Raw genomic sequence first — 19,554 nt, 5'->3', positions numbered from 1 at the left:
AATATACTATATATTGTACTTCACTATTTTTCTTTATTATCTCTCTTCTCCCACTAGAATGAGTTTCATAAGAATAGGAATTTTTGTTTTTGTTCTCTGCTGTATTATCCCTTCGGCTTGGAACAGTGTTTGTAACACAATGGGTGTTCAATAAAGATTGGTTTAATGAAGCCAGAGAAGTGGGAAAGATTAGGGAAAGTTGGGCCTTATTAGACTGTGGGAAGAAATTTCCATTTTATTTGACTGTGTTTACATCTCATTATAGAAATACGGGGCAATGAAGAAGCATCTACTTCAGACTGGGGTTCAAGGAGGGCTGTATTTTAAGGTTACTTCAAAGGGGTAGGGGCAGAGAAATGGAGAAAAGAGGATCTTAGACCCTTTAAAAAATTTTCTTCTGTCTAAAAATATTCTGTTTTCAGATATTTTATAATTTTAAGACTCAGATATCTGTTAGAAAATAAATTGTCAAAATACTACATAGGAAGTTAGTTCTGCAAAACTTCACAAGGGAAGTTCAAATTGAATTTATTATGAATAGGGTGGAAAATTTGCCATTAGAAAAGCAACCAATATTTTAAATATATTTCAACCCACATAATGGAAGATATATTTGTACTAGAAAATTTATAGAATAACAGAAAATCATATTCTAATTGCTTGACATAATTTGCCTTAAGCTCTTCCAGCTGTGCTGTACCAAAGAAATATGAAAAATTATGTAGCCGCTTTTTTTCCTGAAAGTTCTCATGATTAAATGCTATTCTGCCAGCTTTTATTTGTAGCATTGTTTTGTATCTCTTTATTCTGACAAATAAAAAATGAGAGAAACATTTAAAGTAAGCCAAATTTTTAACTATAAATACCTATATAATATTTTTTTTCATCTTTCTTTTTTAAGATAACTTGCCGAAATTTCATTGGGAAGCAGCTTAGCATTAATTCTAAAACTATTGAAGAAACAGATCTAGGACACTACACGGATTTACTAAAAACGCTTATCTATTCAGGTCAGAACCAATTTTATTAATAGCTTGAAACTTAATTTTCTTCAGAGTTTGCTGTTGTGTTGTACATGTCAAATCTTCCATAATTAAAATGTTTGCAAAATCTCTTTTGCAAGTTTCTTTGACTGAAAATAGTGCATTTGATATTTACTTTATGTTGCTATAAATATCACTTAAGGGGGATTAAGACACTTTTTTTTAGTTTGATCTGTAAGTTAAGAAAGGGAAATGACAAAAAAGGAAAAGGGAAATTGATGGGAAAAATAAAGATGAAAAAGGTTGTTTTGTATGTTTTTCCCTGTTTTTGTCTTACTTGGGAATCTTTTGCTATTTGACCTTTTGCTATTTTCTTTTTTCTGTCTGGACTCCCATAATAACTTCCTTTTCCATATTCAATATAGATTGTTTTATTGTCTTTACAATGCTTAAGTTATAGTTCTTTTAACTATTAATAGAACACAGGAGAAGATTTGAGAATGTTGTGACTGTTTTGCTTTTAGCTGATAAGCCCTTTTGGAATGTTTTTGGCAATGCACCTTGTAGGAATGAGGCACTAGAATAAGATGAAAATGGAGGCCGGGCGCAGTGGCTCACACCTGTAATCCTAGCTCTCTGGGAGGCCGAGGCGGGCGGATTGTTTGAGCTCAGGAGTTCGAAACCAGCCTGAGCAAGAGCGAGACCCCGTCTCAACCAAAATTAGAAAGAAATTAATTGGACAACTAAAAATATATAGGAAAATTAGCCGGGCATGGTGGTGCATGCCTGTAGTCCCAGCTACTTGGGAGGCTGAGGCAAAAGGATCGCTGGAGCCCAGGAGTTTGAGGTTGCTGTGAGCTAGGCTAATGCCACGGCACTCACTCTAGCCAGGGCAACAGAGCAAGACTCTGTCTCAAAAAAAAAAAAGAAAAGGAAAAAAAAACAATAATAGTTAACAGCATCTGCTTTTGAGAGACTGCAGATAATTAAATGGTGCCAATGTAAAAGGAAAAGGCAAAAGCTCAGGTTAGAAAGATTGACAGGAATTAGATAATAAAGTGTCTTAGAGGGCAGGATAAAGAGATCCAGTTTTATCTGGATAGCTGAGGGGAGCTAGTTAAAAGGATTTAAAGAAGGAAAGTGAAACAATCATATTTGCTTCTTGAAAGAACCTTTGGCAGCAGCGTGGGAAATCGATTGCAAGGTGACCAAATGGAATCAGAGAGTGGCGACTCCTGACTTGTATTAATGTTAAAGTGTATTTGATGAAAGCCTGGACTTGGGCAGTGAGAATAGGGAAGGGGACAGACGTGAAAGAAAAGGAGAGGAAGCAGAGGAAGCCCACAAGACTGAGGTCTGTGTTGGTTAGATGTGGGGGATGGATGAAGGAGGGTGGAATTCAAGTTGCCTAGGTTTTTGGCTTGGGTGGCCAGATGCGTGGATGGCACCTTCACTTGGACAGGAAAACTAAAGGGATGAGCAAAGTAGAGCAAAAGGTTACTTTGGAATTACTTGCCTGGATGTGATTCATCTAAACTTGGATGATAACTGAGTAGAGCTATCCAGTATATGGTTGGATGTATTAATGAGGCACTCAGGAGAGAGCTCGGTGGAGATCTATATTTTAGTCATCAATATATTGGTGGTGGTTAAAGTTAGGGGTTTGGATAAGGTTACCCAGGGACAGTTATGTGGAGTGTAGACCTGAGGATGTCCTCCTGGGTAGCACAAACAACTCCCAAGTCTCATTGCCTTAACACAACGGGGAGAACAAAGTCTATTTCCTACACATGCTACTCTGTTCAGTGAGGTGGAGTACTGGGCTGCTGCTACTCGTAATGGAATCTCCATCCTCACACAAGCTCCCATGATTCTTTCCGAGTCAGAAAACAGGATTCTAATGCTCCCCTCTAGGAGAGCTGTACGTAGCGAAGCCATGTAGGGGCATGAGTTACGAGCACATCTTTTGCCAGACCACATGTGCACATACTAAGTGCTTTATGCTAAGGGCTTTCCATGGATTATGATATTTAATTATTATAACAACCCCAATAAAAGAATTATAATTATGCATCACACATCAGGCACTCTTACAAATGCTTTATGAATATTAGCTTACAGTCACTTAATGAGATAGGTTGGTTATTGCCTCCATTTTTCAGGCAGAAAAAAGAAGATGTGATAAATCACATGCTGGCTCTTAAAGCTGCTACTTGAAAGTGACACGTATCATATCTGTTGACATTTCATACACCAAAGTCACATGGCTACACCTAACTTCAAAAAGGGGTAGAGAAGTGTGATCATACTTTGTACTCAGGATAAAGGGGCATAGAACATGTGAAGAGCCCTAACTGCTATCATGGAGCAAACAGAGGAGGAGCAATATCTGAAAGAGGTTGGGACCCAACCTAAAAGTTGGGAAGTGAAACAGATGACAGTGGTATAGACAAAGCCAAGGTGAGAGAGAGTTTTAAGGAAGAGGAAGCAGTCAACAGTCAGAGAGAGAGGTCACATAGGTGAGGACAGATTGTCTACTGTATTTGACAGTAGGAGTGGTCATTGTCACTGGCCTCGTTGTCATGACACCTCCAATTTAAGGCCTTGCTTTCATTGTTTCTCCTTCCTGAAATGCTCTTTCCCCCATACGGATGTCTGACTAATAAGCCTCTCACCTCCCTTAAGTTGTGTACATCTCATCTTTTCAATGGGGCGTACCCTGACCATTCAATTTAAAACTACACCCTGCCTGCTTCCTCCAAATTTCCTTTACTCCGCTGTATGTTCTCTTTTTCCTAAAGCACTTCTCACCATCTGTCATACTGTATAATTTAGGTTTTTGTTGAATTTATTGATTACTAGTCTGTTTTCCCTGGTGAAATGTAAGCTCAGTGAGGGCAAAGTTTATTGTTCTGTTCACTGATATAATCCAGATCTCTTCATCTGTGTCTGATGCATAGTAGAAACTCAATCTCTATTTGCTGAGTGAAAAGATCTCAGTATCTATTTGCTTGGAAAAGATGTGGAGGGGAGTGGGAGTGTTTTGATTGGTGGGTACAATAGCAGTGAGCTGTACCTGCAGAGAGTCACTGAATAGAGAATTGCCTTTCAGGAAGGTTAGCAGTGATGAGCTAGAGAGAGTGCCACAGAAGCTAGAAGGAAATAGAGAGCTCAGGGAGGGGGGTCAGGAGGGCTTTGTTTTATTTGTGTGTCTTTTTAATAAGAGAAAAGGAGCATATTTATATATTAAATGGAAAGAGCCAGTAGAGGGAGGGAGAGCTTGGAGATAGGAGAGAAAGATACTGGATAGAGCAAGGACGTTGAGAAGACACAAGGCAGAGTGGGAGACAGGGGGATTAGCCTTAGACAGGAGGGTGAGGCCTCTGCTAGGGCAGAAAGGAAGGAGGAGAGAATAGGCCCAAATGCAGGAGAGTTTGCAGGTGGTTAAGCACAGAGGTTGAAAATGTTCTCATCGGGCACTTGAGATTTTCTTAATGAACCAGGGGGCTGTGAGCATAGCCAATGTTAATAGGGTTGGAGATTTCAGGAGGAATGAACATAGTCTGGCCACTAAAGAAGAGGAGAAGGAAGGGTGAAGGGTTGTAGAGCAATGTAGAGGGTCCAACTGAGTCAGATCAGTGATCATAAATTTGTAGGTTTTACTGCCAATGATAAATCAGATTATCCCCTCCTAGTCAGTAAACAATAAGATGACCATTTTCTTGTGGTCAATCTTGTGCTACTAGTTTCAATCAAAGAGGTGTGGTGGTTCCTCCTGGGCATGTTCTCCTTTTCTTGATCTCGTCTGCAAAATCTTGGGAGTTACCCTGTTTCGGGAATCCATAACTCAAAAAAGAAAATGTGTCAAAAATGGTTGTTATCAAAATGATGGCTAGCATCAAAGGGATAAGAAAAACATACCTAACCAAATTCTAGACCTGTGTACCAATAGATGTTTACTGATGATGGATGCAATGTCAGAAAAGCACTTTGCTTGCTTCTTGTTAAAGTTACCTTTGGAAAGGCGAGACGGTGGTGGTGAGGCAGAGGGAACATAGGTGCAGTCGAGCTCCAGTGATCCTTTGGACTGATTCTCAGTGGTGGTAGAAGCACAGCCTGTTTGAACAATTAATAGAGAAGAAATATTAAAATAGATTAAATTTAAAAAATATTGTAATGGCAGTAATAATTTATTGAGCCAGAACTATCTTTAGCATTTTTAATTTTTACAGTCTTAGGAGGTAGATATTATTATGCTCATATTACAGATGAAAAAAAAAACAGACAAGAAAATGAAATGTTACTAGTAAGTAGTGGGACTGTGATTCAAAACCCTGGTCAGTCTAATTGCTCAACTCCTGAGGGCTTCACTGAACTACCAGGTCTATTTTCCATTGCTCCCGTTTAGGTTAGAATCTCCTCTAATAATATATATAGGATTATGGGAGACAGACACTTTATTCTGACTTTTTGTGGTAGTATGGTAATTTTTAGATGATCCTGTACACTAATTACAGGATTTATATTGAATATATTTTATATTGAATTATTATCATTAAAAACTTGGCATCAAAACTATGGCTCTTTATAAGATTTTGGGATCCTAGAATTTTTGTAAGATTCAAGGTGTGACTAGGAACACCTTGTGGCCTATGCTTTTGGGTTAATTTGGCAAATTTTTAGTATGCTAAATTTTTTCAGTGCACTAGACTCAGATCATTAACATGTTTATAAGCATGTTGGGTCTTATGTATGTCACCACGACATATTTACAATTCTTTACAAGACTGAGTATACTCATGATGATTTCCACACCAAATCGCTGCTTTAGAAGAACATCATAGATTTTCTTTTGGCATGATAGCATTTAGTGGTAATGCTTAATACATTTAATTCTTCAGAACAGATATTGCAATGCTCCAGTGCCTAGGAACATTTGGTGTACTCGTTATTTAACAGCATCCTATTCTCCCTTCAACTATTTAATAATGCATATGTAATTTGGTGTAGTCTCTGTAGGATTTGGAGAAGTGAGAATACCTCACTTTATAGATTATTCTCGTATGGATGAGTAACTTGCCTGCTTGTTAAGCTCCATAGGGGAGATGACTCTATGGATATGCCTTTTTTATTGTAGTTGTTTTTGCATTCTGTCTGGAATCTCTTTCTAGAGTTTTGACCTTATTGGTATTTAAGTTCTCTGATAGGGTCATTCAGTCCTCAGGTGTGTTGGGATTTGCAACCCTTTGGCAGGTGTGTTTTATCAGTGCCTCTGGGCATTTGAATGGATGTGACCAAATGTGTAGAAAGCAGCCCAAATTTCAAATCACCGCCTAGGATCCTTCCTTGGTAGACCCATCTCTCAGGACTCATTGGCATTTCAGTTTTCATTTCTACCTTAATACAATGAAAGACATCATTTTGTTTTTCATTTTTTGTTCCTCCTTCTCCTTTTTCTTACCTATTTCAAACTGTTGAAGCTGTTAGTGCCTTTGGAATAGCTTCTTAAATTATCCATGGAAGTTTTTGGAGAGGAGCCCCTTTGAGATAGAGCTGTCAGGATAAGGCTTCCACAGCAAATGATATTTCCTCATTGCTTTGTGTTATTTTTCTCATGTAGACAGCCACAGCACCACCCCAGAACCCTAATTAGACCACAAGTGAAAAGGTATGCTAGGACTTTAAAAAAAGGAAAAAAAGTAAAATTTACAAAAAACACAAAGAGGAATTATTTATAAGCAGATATTTGATAAAAAGTAGCAGGATGGTTTTATTCAGACTTTATTTTTATTATAAACAAAATTTTTCAGATGTTATTCTACAATGTAAGCTTTGTAGGAGCAAGGATTGTGTTCTGTTTTGTATCTCCTCAGTGCCCGGCATGGTGCCTAGTACTTGTGAGTGCTCAATAAATACTTTTAAAATATATTACTAGCAGTCATAGTGTAAACCTTCATCTACTGAATGCTTACTCGATGGCAGAACTATGCTAGACACTTCCACATACAGGTTAAAACAATAACCCTCTGAGTCATCCCAATTTTGGGCACAGGGATGCTCTGAAGCTAGGATAGGATTGAGCCTGAGCAAAGTTAATGAGGGAAAAAAATTGTGAACCCAGGGAGCAGGGAGGTCCCAATTATCGCAGTTTTAAAAGATATTTAAAACTAAGGTCTAGAGAAAGTGTCTCATATTATTAATATGTGGGGGCTTCCCACCTTCCTCTTCTTTTGCTTGCTGTTATAGGCTGGATATTTGTGGCCCCCCAAATTCATATGTCAAAATCCTAACCCCCAAGGTGATAGTATTAGGAGGTGGGGGATTTGGGAGGTAATTTAGGTCATAAGGGTGGAGCCCTCATGACTGGGATTAGTGTCCTTATAGAAGAGACTCCAGGGAGCTCTCTAGCCCTTTTTCTGCCATGGGAGGGAGGCCCCAATGAGAAGGTAACCATCTGCAAGCCAGAAGGAGAGCCCTCACCAGAACCCTACCATGCTGGCCCCTGATCTGAGACTTCCAGCCCCTACAGGTGTGAGAAATAAACTTCTGTCGTTTACACACCACTCAGCCTGTGGTAGTTTGTTACAGCAGCCCAAACCGATGAAGACACTTGCCCTGGCTGTCCCTGATCTCCCTCTCTAAGGAGAAAAAGATAAAAGCCAAGCTTATGAATTATTGCAAGAAAAATAGAAAAACTGAGTAGAAATCTGCCATCTTCAGGGTGTTGTGCATCAGATGGGGGGTGAGGAGGAGGGGGTATGCCTTGTCTGGGATCATGCAGGATTGGGCACGGCTTAGTGGAGAGGGACATTGAGGGGGCAAGATGGTGGGGTTAGGATGTAGTAGACAGGAGAGTGAAATTGGCAAGGTAGAGGAATGAGAGCTCCCACAGAGTTATTAGGAGCTACTTTGGCGTAAGTGTTTGCTTCTCTGAAACGTGTGATAGATTGTCGTGTCAAGACTGAACTTTCAGGGGGAACAAGTATTTCTGTTAATGCAGCCATGTTCCTGGTTCAGCTAGAGCCTGGTTTGACATTAGGGTATATTGAAAGGTGTCGTCTCTATGGCTACAGCGTGTAACCCTGTCTTACTCCATCAGGACCTCCCTGCTCCCCGGGCTCACAAGGACTCTAGGTTTCTTCCCTCATTAACTTTTCTCAGACTTATTCCTGTCCTATTCACAAAGCATCTCTGTGCCCAAATCAGGAGACCTCAGATCTGAGTCACCGCCTGTTACTGAGATTTGTTACCCTTGGTGAATCATCTGGGAAAGGCACTGGCCTTGAACACTGGTTCTCCCTCTTATCTATTCTAAAGGCTGAAAACAAGTCATATTCATCAACTTAACTTTTCCTCCTTTGTGAAGTGTGAGTGATATCTACCCCTTATAGTTTTTAAGGTGCTGTGAGGATCAATTGAAATTAACCTATAAAAGTGATTATTAATAAAGTTTATCCCAGCCATTTAGCTTTGAAAACTTGTAGCCATTCATTTATTTAACAAATACTTATTAAACACGTATCATGTAACAGGTATTGTAATGGTGCTGGGGGAATAACAGTGGACAAAGTGGACAAAAGTCCCTGCCCTCATGGCATCTGCATTGTCGTGGAGGGAGACACCTGTAAACAAGTCAGCCACACAGTATAGCAGAAGGTGATGAGTGCTTCAGAGAAAAGAGAGCCAGAAAGGAGCAGGGGGTGCTACCATACTAAGTAGGGTGATCAAGGAAGAAGAAAGGCTTCACTGAGAAGTTAACAGTTCAGCAATAACCTCAGGAGCTGAGGAAGCAAGACCTCGAGACATCTGAGGGAAGACTGCCCTGGGCCAAAGTGAACCACTGGTGCCAAGACCCTGAGGCAAAGCCTGCAGGTGTAGGAGGGAGAGATCAGGACGGGGAGCAGCAGAGCAGGCAGGGGCAGCCAGCTCATGTGGGGCCCTGTCGTCCACTCTGAGGGCATTGATGTCTGCTCTAGGTGATGAGGGAGCTGCTGGGGGCTTTGGATAGAGGAGTGATAGGGGATGACTTACATTTTAAAAGGAGCCCTTTGGCTGCTGTGCTGAGAGCACACAGTGGGAGTGGCCAGGGTGGAAACAGGGAGGCCATTCAGGAGGGCAATTACTGTACCTCAGAAGGAGATGAAGAGCTCTTGGAACATCATGCAGGTGGCAGTGGAGAGTGAAACTGGGGAGAGGGGGTGAGGTCTTGGCCGTCTTCTGAAGGAAGGACCAACAGGATTTGATGTGGGTTCGATTTGGGGTATGAGGAGTCAAAGATGATTCTAGCTTTTGGCCAGAGCAGCTGGAACAATGGAGCCATTCTTTAATAAGATGGAAAAAGACAGTGAGAGAAGCAGGTTTCGGGGGAAGATTCGGAAATCAGTTCGGGACATATTAGGTCTGAGCTGTCTATTGGACACACAGCAGAGTAGCTCATTGGATAGATGGGTCTGAATTTCAAGAGATTTGGGGCCAGAGATATAAATTTGGGAGCCACCAGCTCATGGATAATATTTAAAAGCATGAGAGTGCGATGGTTAAGGCAGTGAGTGTAAATTAAGAAGAAAAGAGATTCAGCCTAAGGACTGATCCCTGGGGCTCTAATGCTAAGAGTTTGAGTCCATGGGGTGAATTATCAAAGGGGACAAAGGAGTGATCACAGGGGTTGGAGAAGGACACCTTTAAGGCAGAGAGGGGCAAAACCTGATTTATATGGGTTCAAGAGAGACTGGAAAACAATGCATATAGACAACTTTCTGAGGCATTTTGGTGTAAAGTGGAGCAGAGAAATAGGATGGTAGCTTGGGGAGAGAATAGGGTCGAGAGAGAGGTTTTTTTTCTTGTTTGTATGTTTTCTCGTATGTTAGTTTTTTAAGGATAGGAGAAATGACAGCAAATCGTGTTGCTGGGAATGATTCAGCAGAGGGGACAATTGGTGATTTGGAGATGGAAGAGAATTGCTGGAGGGACGGCCTGGAGTGCAGTTGGGCACAGGTGCTGGAGGCGTGGGGTGGGAGTCTGAGGGAATCTTCTTGGATTGCTTCTTTCTTTTTCAGTGAGATGGGAAGCAAGTCATTGGTCCTGAAAAGATGGTGGAAGAGGTGACGCTCCCCCTTTCTTTTTTACCACATAGCCAATTAACCATTCCTGTCGCTTCTAACATGGAAATGTTCCCTGTGGGCCCTCCTTGTTTCCATGGCTACCAACATTAGTTTCGTTGAATCGCAGAGTATCTGTGTTGTTGTGGCCCAACAGTCCCAACCGCCAGCCTCTCTCCATGGCAGTCTGTTGTGAATACAACTGTTGGCTAACTCTTCCTAAAATATCTTTCTGTCAGAGTTCTGCCTCTTTTTGAGGGAGTCTTTCTGTCAAAACCCTTCCTGGGCTCCCCGTTAAAGAGGATGAAGCCCAGTTACTCGGTGAGGCTCAGGACTCTGGCAAACTCTCTTTGTTCTCCAGGACTGGCCGCCTCATCTCCCTGTGCCCTGAACTCACCACCCTCACTGCTTCTGTACCTCTGCTTGCACAAACTAGTTCTGGGCCCTAAGGGAAGACTTATTTTTCTCATCTGTGAAATGAGGAACAGGACAATAATGGTGCATAACTCTTATGGCTGATTTTAGGTTTCAATGAGACAATCACAGTAAGTTATTTAGAATAGTTCCTGACATAGTGAAAGTCCTAAATAAATTTTAGCTATTCCTATTCTTATTCTACTTATTTAAAGCCCCTTGCTTCTTTCTTCCTCATCAATTTTCCCTATCCTCTAAGACATAGCTGGCGTATCTTCTCTTTCACAAAGTCTTTCGTATTCACCCTTTCCTGCCTATGCTGATCTCTTTCTTCCATCTCTCCCTCATTTCAGTGTGTAACCAGATACTCCCTGCAAATGTGACTCTGTTACTCCAGTGTTGGAGTATCCCATTTCTTAAGCTAGATTGCGAACTTTTTGAGGACAAGGGTCATGCTTCTTAACCTCTTATAGCCCCATTACCTTGTAAGTTGCTATATTACCAAGGCCTTAGATTTTAAAGAGGACATTCCACTGGTTCAACTTGTTGAAGAAATAAATTCTTTTTTTTTTAATCCTGCAAGCTGTGATTCTTCTCTTTCTTGGGCCCGTTTTGCATAAGGTATGCAGCAAATCCGCAGCCTCCTTCCCAGGACCATCAGTCTCTCTTCACAGACCTCACGGCAACTCTCTCCCACCATCTCCCCTTTCCAGGCACTTTTCAGGACAGCGGGTCAGTTCCTTACCCACTCACAGCCCCACCTTCCTTTCCTCTGCATCCTCCAGTGCTAGGAACCTGTTTTTTCCTTCCCTTCAGAGAGCAGTTGCCTATCTCCAAGCTTTTTTGTTTTCTCCTTTCTTCTCTTTCCCAAGACACCTTTGCTTTGAAGAGGCAGCTGAAAAGGAGTAGATTATTTCATTTTTTATGTTCAGCAAAAGAAAAAGTAGGAGGCTTCATAAGGAAAATTGGCAAGATCTAAAGTTATTTGCATTTCATAAGAATCAAAAGTTTTCTAAGTTTTTTTTTTTTTAAAGGAACTTTCAAATATACCAAAAGGTAAAAAAAAAAAAAAAATTGATCCGAATGTTGAAACATCTGCTGCAGATCTGGGGGCTTTGAATTTAGCAGCTTTAGATTGGGACCAAGAAATTCTCTGAATTAGAAACTCACTTGCTACTAGCTTGGCTTGATGCAGCGTTTCATCCCCAACGTTCCTCCTCCTTTTCCTTTCAGAATATAACCGAGCCAAACAGCTCGTCTGCGTGCCCGTGGATGTGTCGGACACTTTGAGATGTTTCAGAGAGACCCTGGAAAAATCCAAACATCATAACAGATCAACGCGGCACAGCAGAAAGTTGCTTTTGTTATTTCTTGCACAAACACAAGGTAAAATGCTTGTTCTATATCGCTGAGTCTTTATTCATGTGGGTTTATCACCTTGCGTGATGGTCCACGTTCTGCCCTCACGAGCTTCCCTCTTCTCTCTTACACTTTACTCCAACCAAGGCACTTTCTCACTCACCTACTTTTATGCTTTCTGTAAAACTAGCAAAATCCCTTGAGTGCTGTAGATATGAAAACAAAATCCCTTGAGTACAGTACATATGAAAACAATATTCATTCTGTACATTTATATTCATACAGTTTTCTTTGCAGGTATGATACTGTGGTCTTTTTTTTCACTTTCATACGTAGATGGATTGAGTCATACTGGATTAACTAGAACCTTTCACCAAAATACTCCTTTATCAATGTCAAAGAAATGGAAACATTTACAAATAAGAACCAACAAGATTTCTTATTAATACCACAGATTTTGATCTTAGAGATCTTACTGCATTACATTTATTTGTTACATTTATTTGTTTTCTTCCTTTTCAACATTATCAGTTTGCGAATTCAACCAAAGCAGGGCTTTGAGTGGTTAAGTGGTACCCTCACAGAAAGAGGATACATTCAAATTTAGGCTGGGAAAAATCCCGAAATATCTATACTTAGGTTACTTGAAAATTTTTTAAATCCTAATTTATATTTATGATCCTTGCTGTTCAAATTTATCAGAATAGTAAGAATAAACTTAGATAATAGACTTAAACTTAAAATAATTATATTTTAAAGTTATTAAAATAGATTTCAACTTATACCTAATTAAGATACTAATTTCCACTGAACTGATCTTTTAGAAATTTGGTCTTTTTTTATAATAACCATTGGCAGAGTTTTATTCATTTATTTATTTATTTGTTATTGTTGTTGCCATCCTCCACATGCCCCCCAAAAAAACCCACTTTCTATGATATGTATCCATAGTTTTTGGTTGTATTGTCTGTAGACTCACATTACATAAAATTAGCTCTCCACATCGTTCACCTCTTTCAGTTACTTCATACATTAACAATGGATAAGGTCATGAATAAAAAAAAAATCAAATACAGTTCCTAGGAATGGTTTACACCAACTCACTCTGAATCTCAGCTGATACCAAAATATTCTCAGTATTCTCAATATCCCCAGTCCTCTGGCCGCAGACTTCAAAATCCATGTTAGTTCTCTCTCTGCTGCTTTTGACCATGTACTTCCCCTAAGATATTTTTTCTTTTATTCCCTGTGTGTTCTCTGATCTTATAAAGAGACAGGCTCTTTCCCATTTTTTTTTCTGTTTCAGGCCAGAACTACCTCTGTATTGCTTCTATCCCAAAGGTTTCTGCCCCAGAGGCAAACTAGCATCTTACTGTTGGAAGCTATTTAAAAAAGGCAAACTCACCAGTCCCAGAGAAGCAAAGCATCATCTCAACATTCGCTTTCTGGCTAACTGCCCCTCCGTAGTGCTCTATGAAATAGCAGGGATATCTACTCCACCTGGGATCTTCAGAAACAATCCCAGATGTTAAGTTTAAGGAAACGTGTCCCTCAAACAGCAAATAAGTTTCAGCTGTACACAGAATCTTTCCATTTCCTTTCCTTTTCGTTTCCTCTACCTTTTTTCTCCCCGCCACCTTCCCATCTTTCTTCATTTTAAATTTCTTTTTTATTATTTTTTTTCATGAATTTAGGAGAGAAAGGAGGAATGAACAATTCCAAATTCACTTCTGGCAAGGTGGAATTTTGCCTGGGGACGGAAGAGATGCATATGTCCACACCCCCTGACCTTTCTCAGGAGCACTTCAGAGTTTTTAGCTCAGTGGAGAAGAGCAAACTCCCCTATTCACAACTTGGGCTCGTGATTTCTTCTTATCACCAAACTATTGGTAAGATTTGTCCATTATGTTTTCAATACGATCTTCCTCATTAATGCTAAGATTGCATCTGGTCCTAAAATGTTATCTTAAAGGATGCAAGAGCTTGAACTATAGTCTATTCATCACACACTTGTAGGCAGTGACAGAACAGTTGGAGACAGAAGATGCTTTCAGCCCCTCTGATACCCTCTCTCCTATCCTGGGTGTCACCATTGTGAGAGTCTAGGCCACCCTTTGTCTATCCCTCTTTAACTGGAACTGTGAACCCCTGTGGGGGTGGGGGTGATGCCCATTTGCTCTGGTCCCAGCTGATTCCATTTTCCTTGTCTTTTCCCTTGATTTGGCTTTTCTACAAATTCAGCAGTATATTCTCAATCCATATTATAGATCCAATGTCCCCCTTTTTTCTAACAGGCATTTTATAATTTCCTCTTTACTTCCTGAAATAAAATTTATACTTAATATATTCTTATTATACATATTATTTTGAAAAAGTCATTACGAAGCCAAAATATAAAATGGAGAAAAAAATAAAACAAAATCACTTTATAATAAAAGAATCTGTGTGTTAGTGTGTAAAGGCTCAGGCATTAGAAGGTATAAAGAAGTAGTCAGATGTTTATATTTAGGATGTAGAATCACCATGAATGTGACAGCTACAAATGCAGACTGATGTGGGTGTGTTGTATCGGTGACCCAAGTGCTATCAGCATTGTTAAGTTTCATGACGTGATTTTTTTAAAATGGCAAATAAATCTTGGTAAAATTCTGAACAAAACAAAGTACTGCAGTGGTTACATTTCTTGAAAATTCAGGGCATTTAGAAATCATGCAAAAATGCCCTTTGTATGTGTAAAATGAAGTTAGATGTTAGACTCAGTTAGTTATAAACAGGTTTCTCATCTTTTCCTTCACTGTGGAGGAAGTTTCTGTGCCTTGCAGGCCATCTAGTATCTTTGGTCTTAACTTGTGAATTACCAGGAGATGTCCCATTGTGACAACTAAGCAAACCCTTACTCAGATTTCTAAAATACCCTTTAGGAGACAGTACTGCCCTCGTTAGAAACCACTGCCATGTCAGTTGGTTTTTTTTTGCTATACATTCCTGAAACCATGCATTTATTAGAAAACAACAACAACAACAACAAATTCATGTGATATTAAAGATATGTTTTCTGCATTCAGGTAAATTCAGGTATATTCTGTGATCTTGTCACATCTCTGCTAAAAAACAAACCCTTTGAGTCTCCCCATCTGCTATGGGATAATGTCCACATTTCTCCATGCGGCATTCAGAGGACTCCTGCATCTGACCGCTTCCTCCCTCTTCACTCTCCTGATTCACCCTCTCCAGAAAACCATGCTGCAGTCATACCTAGCATTCGCATATACCCATCCTTTTTTCCCCTCACATGCCTTTTCTGAGCTTCTCTTCTCCACTATCTCTCCTTGCCTGACTCTTATTCCACTTTCTCCATGAAGCCTCCTTGTTACTATCTGTTAGATCCAATCTCTCACAGCTCTGTGTTCAAACAGAGCACCGTTTGCTTTGCTCTCCGCATGTATACATTGCATGACATTTGAAGGCACTATTCGCTTGAATTTGACTTATTACAATCCACACAGTTAAGGAATAATGCAGTTTAAAATATTCTTGCAAATATAAGGAAAATATTTTTCCAGGAACTGATATTTGTTCTTTTACTTGACTGAAAACATAGATGTTCTTCAAGCCAGCAATCAAAGAAGTCTTAAAGTTCAGGCACTGCATACTCTTGGAAGTCTTCTCGTCTTCGCAGAAAAGAAAAGGTAGATTTTTAAGAGTCAGTAGAACAAGGGCAAACTTGTTTGTTTGAAAAGATTTTTAATTATTGTGCAAAAAAATTGTCCTTTATAAATTTTAGTTCTTCAGTAATACTACATTGCTCCATTTTATTATTTTTTATTTTTCGAGACAGAGTCTTGCTCTGTTGCCCGGGCTAGAGTGCCGTGGTGTCAGCCTAGCTCACAGCAACCTCAAACTCCTGGGCTCAAGCGATCCTCCTGCCTCAGCCTCCTGAGTAGCTGGGACTACAGGCATGCACAACCATGCCTGGCTAATTTTTTCTATATATTTTTAGTTGTCCAGCTAATTTCTTTCTATTTTTAGTGGAGATGGGGTCTCGCTCTTGCTCAGGCTGGTCTTGAACTCCTGAGCTCAAATGATCCGTCCGCCTCGGCCTCCTGGAGTGCTAGGATTACAGGCATGAGCCACTGCGCCCGGCCTACATTGCTCCATTTTATTCATCAGATGCTACCTGAGAGAAATTGTTATGAACAATGACTGGAGAGATTTATTCTCTAACATGTCAGTCGATGTGTTTCTGCAGTGTACTTGCTTTCCCTTCTGGAAGATAAATTTACTAAGGGGTCTCAGAAAATGCACTGACTGATGCTCTGTTTCTGTTTTAGGGCTGCTTTTAAGTGTTGGTGTCAAGCTCTTGATGACATATTCAGAAAACCAGATGTTCTACATACATGGAAAGAGTTTGGCACGTCACTCACCAATGCCACCAACAGCTCTTCACCTCCAGGTTTCAAAGACTACAGTGAAGAGTTTCTGTCAAAAGTTGGCATTTGGGGGTGTTTGCAAGGAGCAGTCATATCAGCAAAGATAGCACAGTGAGTGTGAGGACGGAATGATCTGCATCATAGCTAATACTTCCTTTGTGGGTGCCCACCTGTGCCCTGGAGAGTGTCATGCCTCTCACACACTGGATTCTTGGGCAGTCATGTTCTTATCATACAGGGTGGAGCAATTTACTTATTTGCGATGTTTATTGTTTATGACCATCTTCATGTAACACCTCCCACCCCCCAATATATGAGCACCACGTGGGCACAGGTGTTTGCTTTGTTCTCTGATGGAAGCCAAGTGCCTGACCTGGAATTGGAGTTCATTGACTACTTGTTGAATGAACAAATGAGTGAAGGAACAGTTAGTATGGGAGCAAGAAGAATAGTGCAGAGTTAGCCGACTTGGGCCTAGTTCAAGAGCATCCTAGTAACCCATGCCCCTCAGTAAGGTCTGCATTCTCTCTGAGCCTCAGGGTCCTCATCTGTAAGCCAAGGTGGTAAGAATTACATGACATATTGTATCAGTTTGCTGGTGCGGCTATAACAACGTACCACAGACTGGGTGGCCTAAACAACAGAAATTTGTTATCTCATGATTCTGGAGGCTGGAAGTCCAAGATCAAGGGGTTTGACTGTTTTTTTTTCTGAAGCCTCTCACCTTGACCTGTCAATGGCTGTCACGTGGTCTTCCTTTTGAGCATGTCGATGTCCTAATCTCTTCTTATAAGAACATCAGTCATATAGGATTAGGGCCCACCCCACAACCTCATTTTAACTTAATTACCTCTTTAAAGAACCTATCTCTAAGTACAGTCACATTCTGAGATTACTGGGGGTTAAGACTTCAACATATGAATTTTGAGGGGATACAATTTGGTCTGCAACACATACTGTATTTGTGTTCTATTGCTGCTGTAAAAAATCACCACAAACTTAGTGGCTTAAACAACATAAATTTATTGTCTCAGAAGTCCTAAAATCAGTGTCAGCAGGGCTGTGCTTCCTCTGGAGGCTCTAGGGAAGAATCCATTTCCTTGTCTTTTCCAGCTTCCAGAGGCCTCCTGCAGGCCTTGGCTCATGGCCCCATCTTCCATCTTCAAGAACAACAGCCTCGTGTCTTTCTTTCTCTCTCCCTTTCTCCCCAGTGATTCCATCCTCACATCTCCTTCTCTGACTCTGACCTTCCTGCCTTTCTCTTATAAGGACCATTTTCATAATCCAGGATAATCTCCCCCATCTCAAGGTCCTTAATTTAATCACACCTGCAAAGTCTTTTTTGCCTTGTAGGGTCACATATACATAGGTGCTGGGGATTAGAACATGAATATCTTTGGGGGGCATTGTTGAGCCTACCACACATAACTTACGTGAATGTCTATAACAGTGGCTTATACACAGCTAGCACTCACAAATATCTTAAATATTTAATTAACATGAGAAATTATAAGGTATGGCAGGAGTAGAGGCACAGGTTTCCTTCACCTCTCCAGTTACTTCTTTAACTTACCTGTAGGGAGTGGTGGGCGAAAACCTGGGAAGTATTTTGAGCTGTAGAGCAAATTGAAAAAAAAAATTAAGTCTTCCTGGCTAGTAATCACATTGTTTTCAGAAAATTAGCATCTTTGGGCTGGTAAGAAAGTACCAGTTTGAAAGGATTAAACATCACAGATTTAAACCTCTGTCAAGTTTGATGGTTTATACTCCTGGGATGGAATTCATCCTTAGACACACATACTGTCCCCAAACAAGTCTGGGCTTATGACTTAGTAGAGCTTGGTGGTGGGGAATATAACAGCCAAGGAAGGTTCACAGCTTGGAAAGGAACAGCTATCGCATTCCTGCTAAAGGGCACCTCAGCTTCTCCGAGCCTCTGGAATTATTACCTATTGATTTTCAATGAACAGAAAGTCATTTCCTGGTTACCCAGCTGGAAGTCTGAGTTCCACAGGAGATGTGATTCTACAAGGGCTTTGGCTATTTTCCTGGACTCCATGAGTAGAGGAAACTTCTCCCCACTGAAACATACCACACTTGACTATCCACTCAGAGAAGCTGAACTCAGATAGGCATTGTTATTAAGACAGTGAAGCTGACTGGCTTTATCTAAGTAAGACGTAGGAGGAGGTAATGTGGCTTATAGTTGCAAATGTGAATTTTAAGACCCATATAAAGAAAACTCAGACTCTTCTAAGGGACATAAAATGAGACAGTAGTAAATGGAGAGACATTAATCATTGGTGGAGGTACTTAATGTTGTGAACGGCTCCATAATATACAGCTGGAGAGAACATACATTGCTTCAATCTTTTGGGGGAATTATTTAACAACACTCATCAAAAGCTTTAATTTTGCACCTCCTTTTACCAAAAAATTCCCCTTTTAAGGACTCATCCAGTGGACCTGATAGGATAAGTGCTCAAAAATGTAGGTATAACAATGTTTACCTCAGTAATCAAAAAAACCAAAATGGAGTTTAATATTTTTATATTATGATACATTCATACAATAAAATATTAAAGTTCTTTTAAATTATGATATAGTTCATTATGTCTGTGAATGACAAATTTGTTTATAACATAGTATGTATTGCATAATTGTAGTCTTGATATGTGTGCATGTATGTATTTCTATGTGTGTATAACTACACACAGAAAAAATATAGAAGGAATTGTTACTATAATAGTAATCATGTTTAGGTGGAAGGATTATAGATAGATTTTTTTTATTTTCTTCTTTTTCACATTTTCTTATTTTTTTTCTTGTATTTTAAAAATTCTAAATATGTGTCTAAAGACACATTTATATCAAAATATTTTTGGAAAATTGCCTGCTAATCAGTTTATTTTTCTTATACTTATTTAGATTTATTCAGACTTCGAACGTTAAAAAAAGAACCAACTGTTGCCTTTTGTCTGCGTTACTCTTTCAGGTAACTTTATGTATGTTTTTCTAAAGTAGACATTCAATCAGTAAAAAAAAAAGTGCATTAGTTTGTCATATTCATAAAAGTCACAGGTAGGAAAATAGCATAAACCTTGATTGTATATCACAAACCCATCTTTCTTTGGCTGGCTGAACCCCTCTGTGGTGCCTTTACCTTTAATATTCAGCAGAATTAGTTTTCTCTTATAGACTACAGAAGAAGGAGTTTTACAGGTAGAGAAACTGAGTCTCCTGTCATTAGTAAAATCATCATACTAGTAA

The 19,554-nt window shown here is 39.9% G+C and overlaps 1 protein-coding gene across 1 annotated transcript in view; it reads left to right on the top strand.

Moving 5' to 3' along the window:
* The window catches only part of CFAP54 (cilia and flagella associated 54), a 344,097-nt gene that overhangs the window by 137,871 nt on the left and 186,672 nt on the right, over nucleotides 1–19,554 (top strand). Inside the window, exons 39-43 of the mRNA XM_012663989.1 lie at nucleotides 902–1,010; nucleotides 11,729–11,881; nucleotides 15,456–15,543; nucleotides 16,186–16,395; nucleotides 19,213–19,279. Of these exons, the coding sequence (XP_012519443.1) occupies nucleotides 902–1,010; nucleotides 11,729–11,881; nucleotides 15,456–15,543; nucleotides 16,186–16,395; nucleotides 19,213–19,279 (627 nt within the window). The remainder of the gene's footprint in view (nucleotides 1–901; nucleotides 1,011–11,728; nucleotides 11,882–15,455; nucleotides 15,544–16,185; nucleotides 16,396–19,212; nucleotides 19,280–19,554) is intronic.

Source organism: Propithecus coquereli, unplaced genomic scaffold (assembly GCF_000956105.1).
Source record: "Propithecus coquereli isolate 6110/MARCELLA unplaced genomic scaffold, Pcoq_1.0 Scaffold85, whole genome shotgun sequence".
In the NCBI taxonomy this organism is placed as follows: domain Eukaryota; kingdom Metazoa; phylum Chordata; class Mammalia; order Primates; family Indriidae; genus Propithecus; species Propithecus coquereli.
This window is presented reverse-complemented; position numbering and strand designations above follow the sequence as displayed.